This window comes from Palaemon carinicauda, chromosome 10 (genome assembly GCF_036898095.1).
Source record: "Palaemon carinicauda isolate YSFRI2023 chromosome 10, ASM3689809v2, whole genome shotgun sequence".
In the NCBI taxonomy this organism is placed as follows: domain Eukaryota; kingdom Metazoa; phylum Arthropoda; class Malacostraca; order Decapoda; family Palaemonidae; genus Palaemon; species Palaemon carinicauda.
Window position 1 is genome coordinate 71,320,846 of NC_090734.1, and position 14,643 is coordinate 71,335,488.

The 14,643-nt window shown below is 42.6% G+C and overlaps 1 protein-coding gene across 1 annotated transcript in view; it reads right to left on the minus strand.

Moving 5' to 3' along the window:
- The window catches only part of Ufl1 (UFM1 specific ligase 1), a 267,931-nt gene that overhangs the window by 109,298 nt on the left and 143,990 nt on the right, over window positions 1-14,643 (minus strand). Inside the window, exon 9 of the mRNA XM_068380989.1 lies at window positions 1,789-1,955. Within this exon, the coding sequence (XP_068237090.1) occupies window positions 1,789-1,955 (167 nt within the window). The remainder of the gene's footprint in view (window positions 1-1,788; window positions 1,956-14,643) is intronic.

Below are 14,643 nucleotides of genomic sequence, written 5' to 3' on the forward strand. Positions count from 1 at the left end.
GCGGGGGAGACCGAGCTAGGCAGGGCTGCCAACATAACAAGGTGTCGGTGAGGTGCCAACAAAAAACATAAAACTAATGAACTGCCTCGCGAAAGTCCCGACGAACTAGATAATACTAGTAAAATAACGTATACGCAAATATGATCGCTACTACGAAAGAGAAAAAACGTAAAACGAAGTAAAACTAGTAACGCCCGAAGGCGACCAGGCATGCCAACCTAACGTGAACTACGATATCGTAATATCATAAATATAACTGTTATCGTAATAACAGAACAATACCATAGCAAAAAATAACACGGGGTGTGAACTGCGGATACCCAGAAAAGTTCAGAACTAGAAACAATCCGTATAGAAGACTCATTGCAAAGCGTTTAAGAACGAGAGAGAGAGAGAGAGAGAGAGAGAGAGAGAGAGAGAGAGAGAGAGAGAGAGAGAGAGAGAGAGAGAGAGAGAGAGAGAGAGAGAGAGAGTAGCCAGCCAACATGGTGGACCCGATGCGGGGTCGCGTAATATAAAAACTGAGATAAAATAATAACCAAGGGCAAGGCTACCTCCAAAATCTCAAAACTCATAGATCTGGTACTTAACTTAGGTGGAGTGACGGTAGAGTCCGACATCCTGGGATAAACCTGGGTAATCCAAAGGAAATCACACACCGAAAAAAGAATAACAGCGTCAAAGCAGGTGCTATGAAAAGGAATGACGTCACTGGCGTGGGTGGGTAGCGATCGGAGCTAGGATGTTGAACGGCACCTCGCTGTTCGGGGATATTGACAGGAGATATCTAAATGGTGCGAGACCTCTGGTTGTGATTTAATCACGCCCCAGTATTATACCGACACCTTATTAAGGTGAGCGAGCTGGGTTCAACCTAGCATTCCTATACAATTTTTTCTCTGGTAAATTTATAGCAGTTTTTACCTTAGAAATGATGTAAAAGGAGCATTTCACTGGGCGGTACAGGTCAGAGCCCAGAAAAAGCTACAACAATTTTGCACTATACCTAATGATAAGATGAACTGTATGGAAACTGATTTCCTGTAATATATTGGCGCTGATGTAATATTCATCATGAAGGTATTTCCAATAAGTTAAGAAATTATAAAAAAAATATGCCATACGTATGTACGCCATATTTTGATACGGTAGGTAGCGGCAGTTTCAGATCAGCTGATCATAACCAAAGGTAAACAAAATTTTAAGTACTTCTCGATTGGTAAAATGCTTCCAAAATTGAAAAGTAGAATACAAAAATTCATTAATAGAGCATATGATATCCTATGAAACGAGAAAATAGAATAATAATAGACAGTAAGAAAATAATGATAAGATATGATCGAGATTGCAGAATCATGACGCATCATAATAAATCTACAGAAACTTCACTTTTTTAGTTCGACGTACGACGATATCGACTTACAATGCATTTCTCGGTCCCTATCTCTGTCGTAAGTCGATGACTACCTGTATACCCCTATAAATAGCGGAGGGTTTGTATCTACGCCGGAACAAATGTTACTTTACAGTCTCCAGTATTAGTATTGGTTCTCGATGATGACGTATCATTGGTTTTCTGAAGTAATTCAGCATAAGAGGGGCTGTGATGGGTTATAATTACTGAGTTCATGCTATGCACACTTATACACTGGCTCTGGAGCAGACGACAATATTTCCTGTGTGTTTTTTTGTTGTTGTATAGGATTGTGTTCTCGTGTTTAACACAAAATTTCTTGGAGATCAGACAATAAATTAACAGCAAAAATCAAAGGAATTTAGATTTCTTACCTGTCTTTCTTATTGTCTTTCTTCTTTAGCATTATTCCAGTGACTGATATTGCATCATCTACAAGAGCCAAGAATTCTTCCAAGTCACCTACAGTGAGGGATTTGTGGATGGCTAATAAAGGTTCCGTCACATCTTCAGAAAGATTCTTTATAATTTTGAGCCGTGCCTGAAATATTAAAATTTTTCAATTGAATAAGTTCAACATATTCATCCTCTAGGAAAATATTTGTAAGTACAATAAAGGAGTCACAGCCTCATATTTGAGCTAAATACCTGTAACCTTTATAGCAAGCAAATTTTTTAAATTTAACAACTGTTTTAAAAATTAAATCTAAAAACAGAAAATATAAGGCTTACATATAACATTTTCACATTATTTATCAACATGCACTCTACGTTATCTGACCTTTGACTTCTACCACAAATGATCAGATAATCAACAGATAACATAGGCACCACACTGATCAGAGATGTTCAGAAAAATCCCAGACCAGTGTCAGTAAACAACATTAAAGACATGTGATGTGTAATCATTTTTGTGAACTACATGGTATCATTGGTGACCTTCAAACTGCTTTCAAACATAATGGAGTTGTATTTTGTACTGAAAAGTTTACTTTCTTAAGTGAGGCATTCATCTGAGATCATAATTCCATGATTATTACTGAAGTGCCATGTCCTGGACACTGGTGGGGAGTTGTCTCCACCTCTCCCTGTCTCTAGTCCTAAATACTGTTCATGAACTTTGTCCTCGACCTTCCACCAATCTCCTCCCCTCTATCATCCCAGACATGAGTGCTCTATTTCCTCTCTTCTTACGATGTACCCAACAAAACTCAGTTGTGTCTTACTTATTTCCTTTACCATGGCTCTCTGCACTTTAAGTCTTGCCATTACCTCCTCATTTGTTACTCTGTCCTTCTAAGATACTCTGAGCATCCTCCTGTAAAACCACATCTCTGCTGCATTTAACTTGTTTTCCAGCTCTGTCATTATTGTCCAGCTCTCTGATCCATACATAAGGGTAGACCATACATATGTACTAATTCTTGTTTGTGCATAAACTTTATTATTTGTCAATAGGTTTTTCAAGTATTTAAAGGCTTTTTGGCTATCATGATTCTCCTCTCTTATTTTTCGTTTTGCTCTTTCATCTTTATCCACCATACTACCAAGGTAAATAAAGTTGTTTGATTGCTTAATTCTTTCATTGTTTATTGTAATGTTGTATATTGGGGGTTCTGGGCTTGAGCCATATGGTCCTGATGGAAGTTCCTCAATGGCAGCTTTCTACTTGGGATATTTCTGCGAGTGATATACCAGAGAATTTTACCTTAAAGGTATCACAGAGTTCTAACCTCCGGAGCAAATATCCTGAGATATCTTGTATAAATCAGGGACATGTTAATAACAAGCCATGGTTATCCTTCCCCAAATAGAGTCAACCTTGTCTCGAAGGATAAGGGATAGGGTAGGATACATGGGCGAGAGAGCCATTACCACTCCTGATCTCAATGTGCTACAACTAACATGTTTTCTGTTGAACCATTCCTTTTTGCAGAAGCCATCTTTGACGGTTGCTTAGAGTTTTTCTGACTGTTTTCTTAGCTTTTTTAGTGATTTAGCAATCATGGGTGCTTCAGCTTCTCCCTCATCAACTAAGTTAAGTACCCTTTTCTTGTGTGTTGGAGAATTTTGCATATCCACCCTGTTTTTCATTCGATTTGCATGCCTTTTATTATGTGTCCGGCATGCGGTCGGCGCTGTTGCATCATGTTTGAAATTCACTCATGAAATGCTTAGTTATTTAGTAATTTTATTGTAGGAATATGTTTTACTTTATTCTTTTACATTGTGGTATGATTATAGGTATCCCAACCCCCTTTTTATGGTGTTACTTGTGTGTTTTTTATTACCATTGTCTTAAGCTAGCTCCAACCTGGCTGGCGGCCATACCTGGTATTTTACACTTGTGAGCCATCCCCTTCTTTCACCTAACCTTACTGGTTTCGTGAGGCTGCCCATCCTCCCATGCTGTCGACTCGTCACAGCGGGGAGCTGCGGTCCTGAAAGTCCCTCTGGGAGTTGGATAGTGTTTTACAGCTGTCCTAGGGTGACTGTTTTCACTTTCCAGTTAGCCTATACGTTTGGTGAGGCGGCAGAGGTCTTGGGAACTTGTTCCCTGTCTACTTCTTGTTTACCCATTGGAACGCACTAGGCCGCGTTCTAATGCTGACAAGACCCCTTGTGCCGGTTTACCCATTCTTAGGCTTCCCTCTTAGATTTTGGTAGGCCATGGCTGGTTGTGGGGACTTGTCCTCTGTCCTATCACTGCAGACACCTTAGAACACTATTCCCGTTCTATGTGGCAGTTAGGCCTTTCTGCCGTGCTGCCTTACCAATTTCAGAGTCTTACATCACCACCCTTTTCCCTTCCCCTTGTGCCTGCTAGTATGTCTACCTGCTGTGGAGCTTTGTTCCCATCCCTGTCTAGTCCCATGGCAACTGAAATACTCTTTGTTACCATCTTTGGACAGGATAACTTATAGGCTATCTATCCTGGCCCTAGGTGGGGTAGATTTTTTCCTTCCCTGGACTAAATCTCTCTGCCACCCTGGAGACCACCCTTGGGTGATTTCTCTGCCCCTTCTCCTTCCTGGTTAGACCATAACCTGAATGTTCTGGGAACTACAGTTCCTCTTGTCTAGTCATCTTACCTGAGCAATTGAGTTTTTCCTTCACCCGCTAGGTGGGCTAGGCTTGCCCGTATAGTTCTTCCTATGGCCTAACTGTATCCAGGCAAAGAATTGGTACCCTTGGGGTTCTCCTCTGCCACCTTAGCAGTTGCCTATTCTGTGACTGCAGCTTCCCATCTTTTGCTATGTACCTCTTGCTGCGAAGTCTTGACTTCTTTGCCTGGTTAACTATCTTGGCAGAAGTGTCGCCTTCAGTATCTGCTTCCGTTCTTGTCAGCTTGAGTTCTTCTAGCACTGGATGTGTAATGGCTATGTGACATTCCCTCTGCCACCTTACCTGAAGCCTTAGACTGGACATCTGCTCATTCCTATCCTCATCCATATCCGAGGAACACTGTCCTCTGAAGTGAGTCGATTGGATCCCGCCTGGTTGTCAGGACATACTTTGAATTTCCCATTCTTAGCAACCTGACTGTCTTGTACGGCTCTCATTATCTTACGGGCTAAACCCCCTCTTTTCATAAGTTAATGATGATGACCAGGTCTTGGCCGATTCCCTTATTCGCTGCCTTTCATTTTTGTACCTCTCCCCCTGATTGTGGACCCTACCCTAGGGGATTGTCCACTCTCTTCCTGTCGACTTGAATAATGCCTATGCCGCATTGTGTCAACATGCCTAGGGTGTTGAAAGGTCAGTTTTTCTTGGCTGCTAGAAATAGTTGCAACCTTAACCCAGCTACTGCCGCTTCGGGGGCAGTTGTTGCTGGCTTAGGCAGTATGATAAGTGAATTTGCCTTCTTAGGTTGTCTAATAGACCGACTTTGGATGTACTGGTGTTCCTTTAATGTGGCCCTTTCCTCCATATTCCTCTCCTGTAGACATATAATTATAGGGGAGTGCTCATGTATGAGAAGCTTGAGTTCTTCATATTTCACCCTTAAACCCTGGAAATTCCATTGCAGAATGGAGGAAAAAACTATGGTTCATTTTTTGGAAGGCACCATGGATAAAGTCTTCTCATTGGCAATCTTTGATCTAGCTCTATTTCTGGTGGTATCTCTAGAGAGGATCTGGATATATTGTGTTTTATCTTTGTCTTTTCTTTGTGTCCTTTTGATCTAATTGTTGAAGTGGATGGTGGACCTCAACTTGAATCAAGTTAATCAGAAACATCAGCAGACAAGACATCCTATTTATTTGAAATCATGACTTTAATGTTTCTTATGTTAGGAGCCAAGAGAGATGGAGGTCTCTCTCTTTTTTTGTCAAAAGGTCGTGAGGTCCTAGGTTTTTGCACCTTCCCCACTACAGGTGTCCCAGGTAAATTCGTTTAAAGTGAAACCTCCATCAAATCAGGCAAGGACCCAGCCTGAGAGAAGTTTGTACTATTATTTAGAATGGGAGTAAATGGCATTTGAATTTCTTTCAGATATTTAAATATCTGTTTTAATTTTCTACACTTTCTGGATATCAATTTTCAATGAGACTTTCATCAACTTTAACTACTTTCATATCTTTCTTTAAGTTAGAAGTGAGGATATTATGTTCATCAGCGTGCTTTGGCAAGTTTTTCTTCAAAACCAATGAAAAAGGTTGCCATAGCCTTATCTGCTTTTCAAGAGCTCTTTTACGAGCCTCTTTAAAAGTAACCCTTTCCATGGTCCTTATGGCTTGAATTTTATTTTCCAAAAATAAACAATGCAACTTGGATTTTCTGTGCATTCTCCATGACCATTTTTTCCACAGTTGACACAAACAGCTGGCTTAATATTTAATTTTTTCTAGCACTTGTGGCTTAAATGGCCATACATTTGGCAATGATAACATTGCAATGGTGAAGGGATGTATGGTTTCACCTTCAAAGATAGCCAACCAGCTTTATGGTGCCATTTTTTACGGACAGGACTTCGACATTCATACCACTTAATAAGGTGACTTAGGACATCTCCTAACTGCATAAGAATTTTGTCCCTGACCTTCGGGTTTGCAAAGCCAGGGCAATTTATCTTAAAAATTAGTGTTTTTAAAACTCTATCTCCTCCCTTGATACTTAATATTAGCACCTGGGATTAATACCCAATATAGATGTGATATAAACCTCAAATAATATATAGATTTTTTTCCTAAAAGTTGCGTCCAGACAGTATAATATTCTTTTGTGCTCAGAAACTTTGGTTGCTTTTTCAAATGGGAAACTCATCTGAGCTTATAACTGATTTTCAGAAACCAAAAATTCTGAATGGGGATGTCATTCCTAGGGCCAGGGGAATGGAAGTGTATAATAGGACTGAGTACCTTGCCTCTTATATGTCCTGCTATGAATGTGGGTGTCAGGAGATTTGGGTAATAAAAGTTTCTGAAGAGCACAACAATTTTTATTTGTGTTCGATGTACTGGAATCCAGACATGGAGGATTTTATCTTCGATTGTTTTATTACCAATATGCCTAAAATACAAAAATATGATAGAAAGGCATCTTTTGTGCTTGGTGATTTCAACGCTTGCCATAGGGAGTGGTTAAAACAGATTTTGAGCGAAGCGAAAAATCTATTTTTGGGTGAGATGGCCATGTCGTCCTGATGGAAGGTTCCTAAGAATAGCTTCCTAAGGGATATTCGACTGCAGTGATATTCCCAGAGAATTTACCTTTAGGTCTCCAGAATTCTAACTCCTGGCGCGAATATCCTTAAATTTCTCTCAAGGATATCGCATAATATCAGGGGACGTATTCTTGACACGCCACATAGCAATCTGCACCCCGAATAGCGTTTACGCTTCAAGAGGGAAAGTGGCAGAATTAGAAGGGGAGCCGTATCAAGGTTACCCTAGTTCCCATACTACTATTGAGTATCACAACAGCGCCATATTCAATGTGGCGGACATTCCTTGTAGCATTGAGCATGGTGCTACAGATACAGTTTGGGAGGGATACTGTGAAGCTCTTTTCTTTAGAAAAGAAGGGTGGGTCCATCAGGACGACATGGCCATCTCACCCAAAAATAATTTTTCGCTTCACTCAAAATCCGTTTTTTGGGCTCAAGCCATGTCGTCCTGATGGAAGCATACCAGAGAATTAATGTATCTGTGGATTTTCATCAGTGCCTTAACCTTGGGACAATATTTCCATGGTCATTAGGATCATTTGAGACAAATGACGTTATCGTTATCCGTCATCACCACTAATCATAAACGATGTTAGTGCTTCCTGCCCCCTATAGGGAAGTGTCATTCTAGACGGTAGAAATGAGGCCTCAAGGTTAGCATATATTGTATGAACAAACATAAGTATACACCGAATATACAAACAGTCTCATGGTTTGTATATATTGCCGAACCAGTATCAGTGTCCAATATATCCATTGTTTGCAAGCATACAATGATATGAAATATACTTACATCAGTAAGTCAAAGAACTCTGGCATCTTAAACATGCAATTGTCGGGCGAATTAAGACGCAATTACATTCTAATAGACATTTATTTCTAATAAATGACTAAATGAATTAACATGTAAAACGCATGTGGAATGATAAAGGAATTATACCAGCGACATATACAGAAATTATTTTTCCCTTTTTCGAAAGGGAAGAAATGAAGAGTGCCACTCTCTGACTGAAGAAAAGTTTTAATAACTTTCTCTTCAAAATTTCCGTACCTGTTATATTCTATCAGCACTGTGTACTACATACACACGGCACTAGTGTTATCTGTAAAATTCCACACCTGAGATATTGAACAGAGTTAGTGTCACCCTAGTAACACTTATCTAAAAGGGGATCACACTAAAAGTGCTGACACCCTCTCCCTTTAATTGACAGTCCCAATCAATTAACTGTTCATCGCAGAATTAGACAACAGGTTTTAATACATTACCTGCCGCCACCACAAAGTGCTTCAATTCATGGACCTGCTTAGCATAGTGTTTGTAGAACACCCTGGATGATTTCCATCCAGTATATATGCAAAGACGCTCAAAGTCCATATACTGAAAAAAGTTCAGTAATGAAGCAATCTTTCTCGGATCATGACCTGCGGGAGTACTGTCAGGATCCGCTCTACGAATAAAGTAGGTGAGCTTCGCCCTTAGTTGCTCCAGGGACAAGTTTGATCCAGAGGTTTCTCCTTTAAAGAGCTGCCCTCCCCTGAAGTCTGAAGTTCTACGAAGATAGACCTTTAGACACTCTACAGGACAGAGGGCAGATTCTCCAGGGACCACATCTCTTAGTGGGTAGCTCGTTCTTAGCGAGAAGGGATAGATCAGGAAAGAGATTCAGTTCTCCCACTTCTGTGAACTGAATGTGGCCCTCATCTCTGGATAGGGCCACTATTTCACTAACTCTAGCCCCAGAGGCTATAGCGAACAGAAAAATAACCTTTTGGGTTAGATCCTTAAGGGAACAATCTTCATAGTTCACAGATGAGGCATAATGTAGGACCTTGTCCAAAGACCATGAGATGGGTTTTGGAGGTGCTGCCAGCCTAAGCCTTGCACATACCTTCGGAATCTTATTAAAGATTTCATCCGCCAGATCCACTTGAAAGGAATATAGAAGTGGTCTAGTCAAAGCAGACTTACACGTAGTTATCGTGTTGGCTGCCAAACCTTGATTATGAAGGTGGACAAAGAAGGACAGACAGAAGTTCATTGAAATTTCTTTCGGTCCTTTTGCTTTTACAAAAGCAACCCACTTCTTCCAAAATGACTCATATTGTCTTCTAGTTGACTTGGACTTGTATTCTTCTAGGAAATCTATATTGCCTTCTGAGATCCTAAATCTTTTCCTAACCGCTAGGGCAAGAAAATCATGAAATGAAGGGTTTGGGCTCTCTGTGATAAATCGAAGGCAATTAACTTCTGAGCCTTCTGAGATAGCCGTGGGTTCAGAACTAGGGCCAGCCTCAGCTTCCGTTCCTTCACCAAAGGGAATAGATTGCTCTTGGGCTACTTGGGAGTCCACAGAGCCACTCCTTCCTGGAAGGATCTCAGTATGTTTAGGATCTTCAGTAGGAGATTGGATAGGATGACCAGGAATTCCTGAGTCCATCCCTTATATAATAGGGACATGATGTCTGTTATCTCCACTAGAGGATCCTCGTATGGGGCTACTTATGGAGGTAGTTTCTTGATGACGCTCGTGACGAGGAGGTCGATCTGCAGTTATGGGACTTGTTCCCATCTGGGAAAGAATAGGTCTGCGTCTGTGGACCATTCCAACTCTACCGGCTTGAGCCCAAGTAGAGCATCCACTGTCACATTGCGGATCGATTGTACGTGAACTGCTGATAGGTGCCATCCCTTTAGGTAAGGGATGGTTAACGTCACCTAGCCTGTATGAGACGTTCTCTAGCCTTGTCGGTTTTGACGTCTCATTATCGCTTCGATGTCCCAGATCAACCTGAGGAGGTCTGATTTGTGTGGAGAGAGTTTCTTCCTCCATGACAGAACCAACATGGTCTTCAATAGGCTTTTCGCCTTTGACCATTGCAGGAGAAGCGATTAAGGAAGGACCACTATCGGTCCTTTTAGATCTCTTCGAGCGTCTGATGCGTATCTTCTCCAGACTCCTAACGCATCTATCAGTTGTGCTCTTGGCACTGGGCCTGTCAGTATTGCGAACTGGAGAGAGTACTGAACTTCTCCCTGTTACCGTCCTGGAATCCTGACTGATTACTTTAGTCTCTTGACCAATCCTGCGATCTCCTTTTACCTTCCCAAGGGAAAGGAGAGTTGGTGTGACCACAGGTTTCAATGTTTTTTTTAGCCATTGAAGCCTTTGAGCTGGAGAGAATTGAGACATCTTGAAGCTTATCTTGCATTCCCGATGTTCCGGGAACCGGATCACTTCCTTGGATGATCATAGACCAGCCACTCCGGGTGCTGCCCAGCCCAGCCTTTCGTCCAGGCACATAGTTGCCTGAGCCATTTCAGGCTTGGTTTTTGCGTGACTGTGTCCGCTAATCCCGTGAAGATACTTAGGACTATGTTTAGTATCTTTCCTAGGACATACGTTATCCTCTGTAACTTGAATCCTGGGTAGGAGGGAAGGGGATGACTGACTGGAAGTTGTCAATGGACATCTTTCAGGTCTGACAAGACTACGAATACCCCTTCTTGAAATAGGGTCCTTATGTTCAGAAGGATTAACATTTGAACTTGCTGTTTTATTTGAACTTGTTGAGTGGCGACAAGTTCAGAATGACTGTGAGTTTTCTTGAGTCCTTCTTATGAACACCAAACAGCCTTCCCTGGAATTCGATGGACTGTACTTTCCTCACCGCCTGTATGCTCTAGAGCTCTAAGGTATACTCTTGCAGGAGGGTTTTGGAGTGTAGGAAGAGTTGAGGAAATGATGGTGGAGGCATGTCTACTTCCCATCCTAGTCCCATCTTGAATAGGCCTTGGACCCAAGGATCGAAGGTCCAGCGATCCTGAAGGAACCTCCCTCCTACCAGAAGCGTCTGTTTTCTTCGCATAATCAGAAGGTTCACATATCCGACCGCTCGCCTGTGGCTCCGCGGTCATTGTGACTGTGGGATGTTGTTGAACATCCCGAGGAAAACTATTAGACTTTTCCGTCTTCCTTTTAGGTTGGGGACCCACAACTGCGGAAGACTTTCTCTTTGAAAGGATGCCCCACTTTTGGAGAAGCCCTATGTTCTCCGTGGTGGCCTCCTTAATCATCTTTCTAACTATCTCGTTTGGAAAGAGGTCTCTACCCCAGATTTGAAAGATATCAGCTTCCTAGTTTCATGTTTCACTGTCGCGGCAGCGAACACAAACTCTCTACAGGCTCTCCTAGCCTTCATAAAGGCATAAAGGTCTATGACTTAGGTGGCCATATGCATTTTGGCCAAAACCATGAGCATGTCTGGGGTAGTTTGGTGGGTTGAACACAACTCTACACTTCTGTAAGGATAGGGAGGCTGCAAGTCTCTCTTTTGTCTCTTCTTCGTTATACAAAAGAAACTCCAATAGTTCAGGAAGATTCTCATTAAACTGTCGACTAGCAACATCCGTGTCTAGTCTTCCTACTGAAAAGGTTAAGTGGACATCCTTCCAATCCTTCTGCCTGGGAAAGGCTAGTGACAGAGGCTTGCACTCCTCGAGTGCAGGACAAGGTCTACCTGCTTCCACTGCCTTAGCAACAGATTTAGATGCTTTCCACGTAAAGGGGAATGAAATGTTATCTAGTGTGACTACTTTCGACACCGAGTAACCCGCCTTCCTCAGGCTACTTGTCAAAATAGCCTGTGCCTTATCATGGTCGAGAACCATGACCTCCTTCAGTTCCGTATCTTTCCTTGATGTTGGTTCATGTCTCAGACGAATGAAGCAATTATGGAAAGCGTCAAAGCTTGGCCAAAATTGGATTTTGTCCAAAGGAACAGCACCCATCTTCTCCGAGATGTAGAGTTTGCCATTTAAAATTGGCATAAGCTCCGCAAACCTCCAGGGATTGGTTTTGGAGCATGTCGGAAGGTCTTGGTCTCTGGGTCGTTTGTATGACCCCTTTTCATTTTGTTTGCAAAGTTTTTCTATTAGACCTTTCATTTGGACCCATAATTGGTCCATTCCATCTAATGGAGGGGTAGGGGGTGAAGATGTCGATGTCAATGGCTCTAGAGCCGGCACAGACGGAAGCAATTCCAACACGACATTCTCCCCCTCTTCCCGTGGGGGCTTCCTGCCCTCCTCCCCAAAGGCTACCTGGCCACACGGAGGTGTGAATCGTGCCTGTGGCACCACCATTTCCTTACTTGCTTTTGGGAATACAGTAGTAGGTTATGCATCCTATCATTAGGTAGGTATGGTCCCGAAGAGATTTTCTGGAAGCCTCTCACCCAATTGCGTAGTTTGTTACGAGCTGCATCCCTAGGCTTTATCGACTTAGGATTCTCGAAATCCTCGGACATTAAGGTCCGACATATATTGCACACTTACGAGTTCCAATAACGCAAGGATTCGGAAATAATATTGCAGGGGGCATGAAACCTGCAAGTATTATGACCGTAAAGACACTTACTCTTGATATTGCAGAAGACTGCAACACATGTCATCTGGGGTTCCTCCTGTAAAGAAGGAAAGCAGAATGAGTATACAATTGATTATCTCACTGATAAGCAATATATAAAAGTCACCTTTAAATCAATAGCTTAGGATAGTAAGCTAGAAGGGATAGTGGGAGACACATGCTTTTGTATCCCCTGCAAGCAAATGCTGTTACCTCCCCTCAGTATTAACTATATGGAGATTCCTCTATCAAGGGAATTCCAGTAAAGGGTTCTAACCTCTAGGGGTAGAGAAGTGTACAAGTCACTGCCCCTTTTTATTCTTAACACTGTGGGGTAAGGATGACTGATTTCTAATCAGAGTACTGAAGGAATTCTATTCTTTCAATATAGGAACGGTACCAGCAAAAGCCCGCACAAGGGTACCCAAGATATGTTAGAAATAACTACTGTATGATCATACTATAGTTTTCTGTTTGCAGTATATACTATATTGCAAATTACTGGCTACTGTATGATTATATATAATGTAGTTCATCCAGTGTGTTGCCTTTGTGGCAAGCATCTGACGGTATGGTCCAGCCAGCATGACGCCAACTGGACTAGGAAGAATAAAAGACATATATTTGTTTATCCTACTCAAACTATTTGCTTTGGCCTCCCTTACAATATTAAAACATAGAATTTCCTGATCAGGGAGACTCAAGGATAAGGGTTCTACCCTTTAAGGGTTAGAAGTGTAATACCACCAACCCTTTAAAATATTTAATATTATAGGGTAATATGAAAACTGATTTCTAATCAGAATATTGAAGGATTTCTATTCTTTCAATATAGTATTTGTCTCAGCAAACACCCAGGCAAGGATACCAAAATATATTGGAAAATAACTACCAGTATAATATATACAGTAGTTTTTCTATCTGCAGTATATCCTATACTGCAAATATACTGACTACCTGTATGAACATATACTGTAATTCAGCCGGCATATAGCTGGCATAGCTAGCTCCTGCCGGCATATCCAGCATGCTAGCTAACAGAGAGAGAGACAGCATGGAGTGAAGGCTACCTATTACTGTGTATGTATACAGTAATTAAGGATGTAAAAATCTAATTTTACTGCCTTTCTCCAGAAAGAAGGTTCAAATGGAAGAGGAGAATGTAACATTCAGGCTTCCATCCAGCCACAGTACTATCGCCGGCAAGGTCACCGCCGGCAGGCTAGCCTCCGGCAGCACTAGTACAGTCGGCGTGCTGCCGGCTGAGTCAGCACCTATCTCTGCCTGCCTGGCTGGCCTACCGCCGGCCAGAGCAATATCCCGACAACAGAACTTGTGGCCAGCAGTCCAACGGAGAACTGAAGAACCTTGATAACAGAAGGGACTTCTCACCCACAGCCATCATGATTGCCGGCAGCCGTCATGGCTGCCGACAGATGACATGGCTACCAACAGCATGCATCGCCGCCGGCAGCCGTCATAGCCGCCGACAGTTGTAAAACACATGGTCGCCGGCAGCCAACATGGGTGCCTGCAGCTGGCATATTCACAGGCAGCCTGACTACGGCTGCAGAGAAGGAGTCTGGCCGGCTCCGGCAACCCACCGGCAACAGTGAGGTTGCAGGACACCGGCTCAAGAAAGACAATGGCTCGACCATCATAAAAGAACAGAGGGGGAGGGAAAAGGGTCCTGTATGAAGTGTGGAAGGAGCCAGCAATGTTGCCGGACCTACACACCTTAAAGAAACTCTGTTTCATTATTGGCGCTATCCTAGGCGGCAGGAGAATCTTCTATTCTCCAGCCTAGGGACTGCCAATACAGTTAAGGGGATGGCAGCAGTGCCGCCTCCTCTCAACAATGGAGAAACAGAGTTCCAGTGCCGCGCCATCCTAGGCCTCAGAAGTGTACTACTCTTCAGCCTAGGGTCTGCGAGCATAGGACTACTGTAATCTACTAGGCCACAGGGAGAAGGTGGCGGCATCATACAACCACTTCAGGTGTAGCCTAGGGAGGGCTAGCCTCCTATCCCGGCAGCCTAGCCGGCAGGGGAATGACTATTCACCCTGCTGGCCGACTGCCGTCACAAGACTAAATACTCTGAGGTTCTGAACGAATCCCAAAACTTGCTATCTGCTGTCAAGGGAAG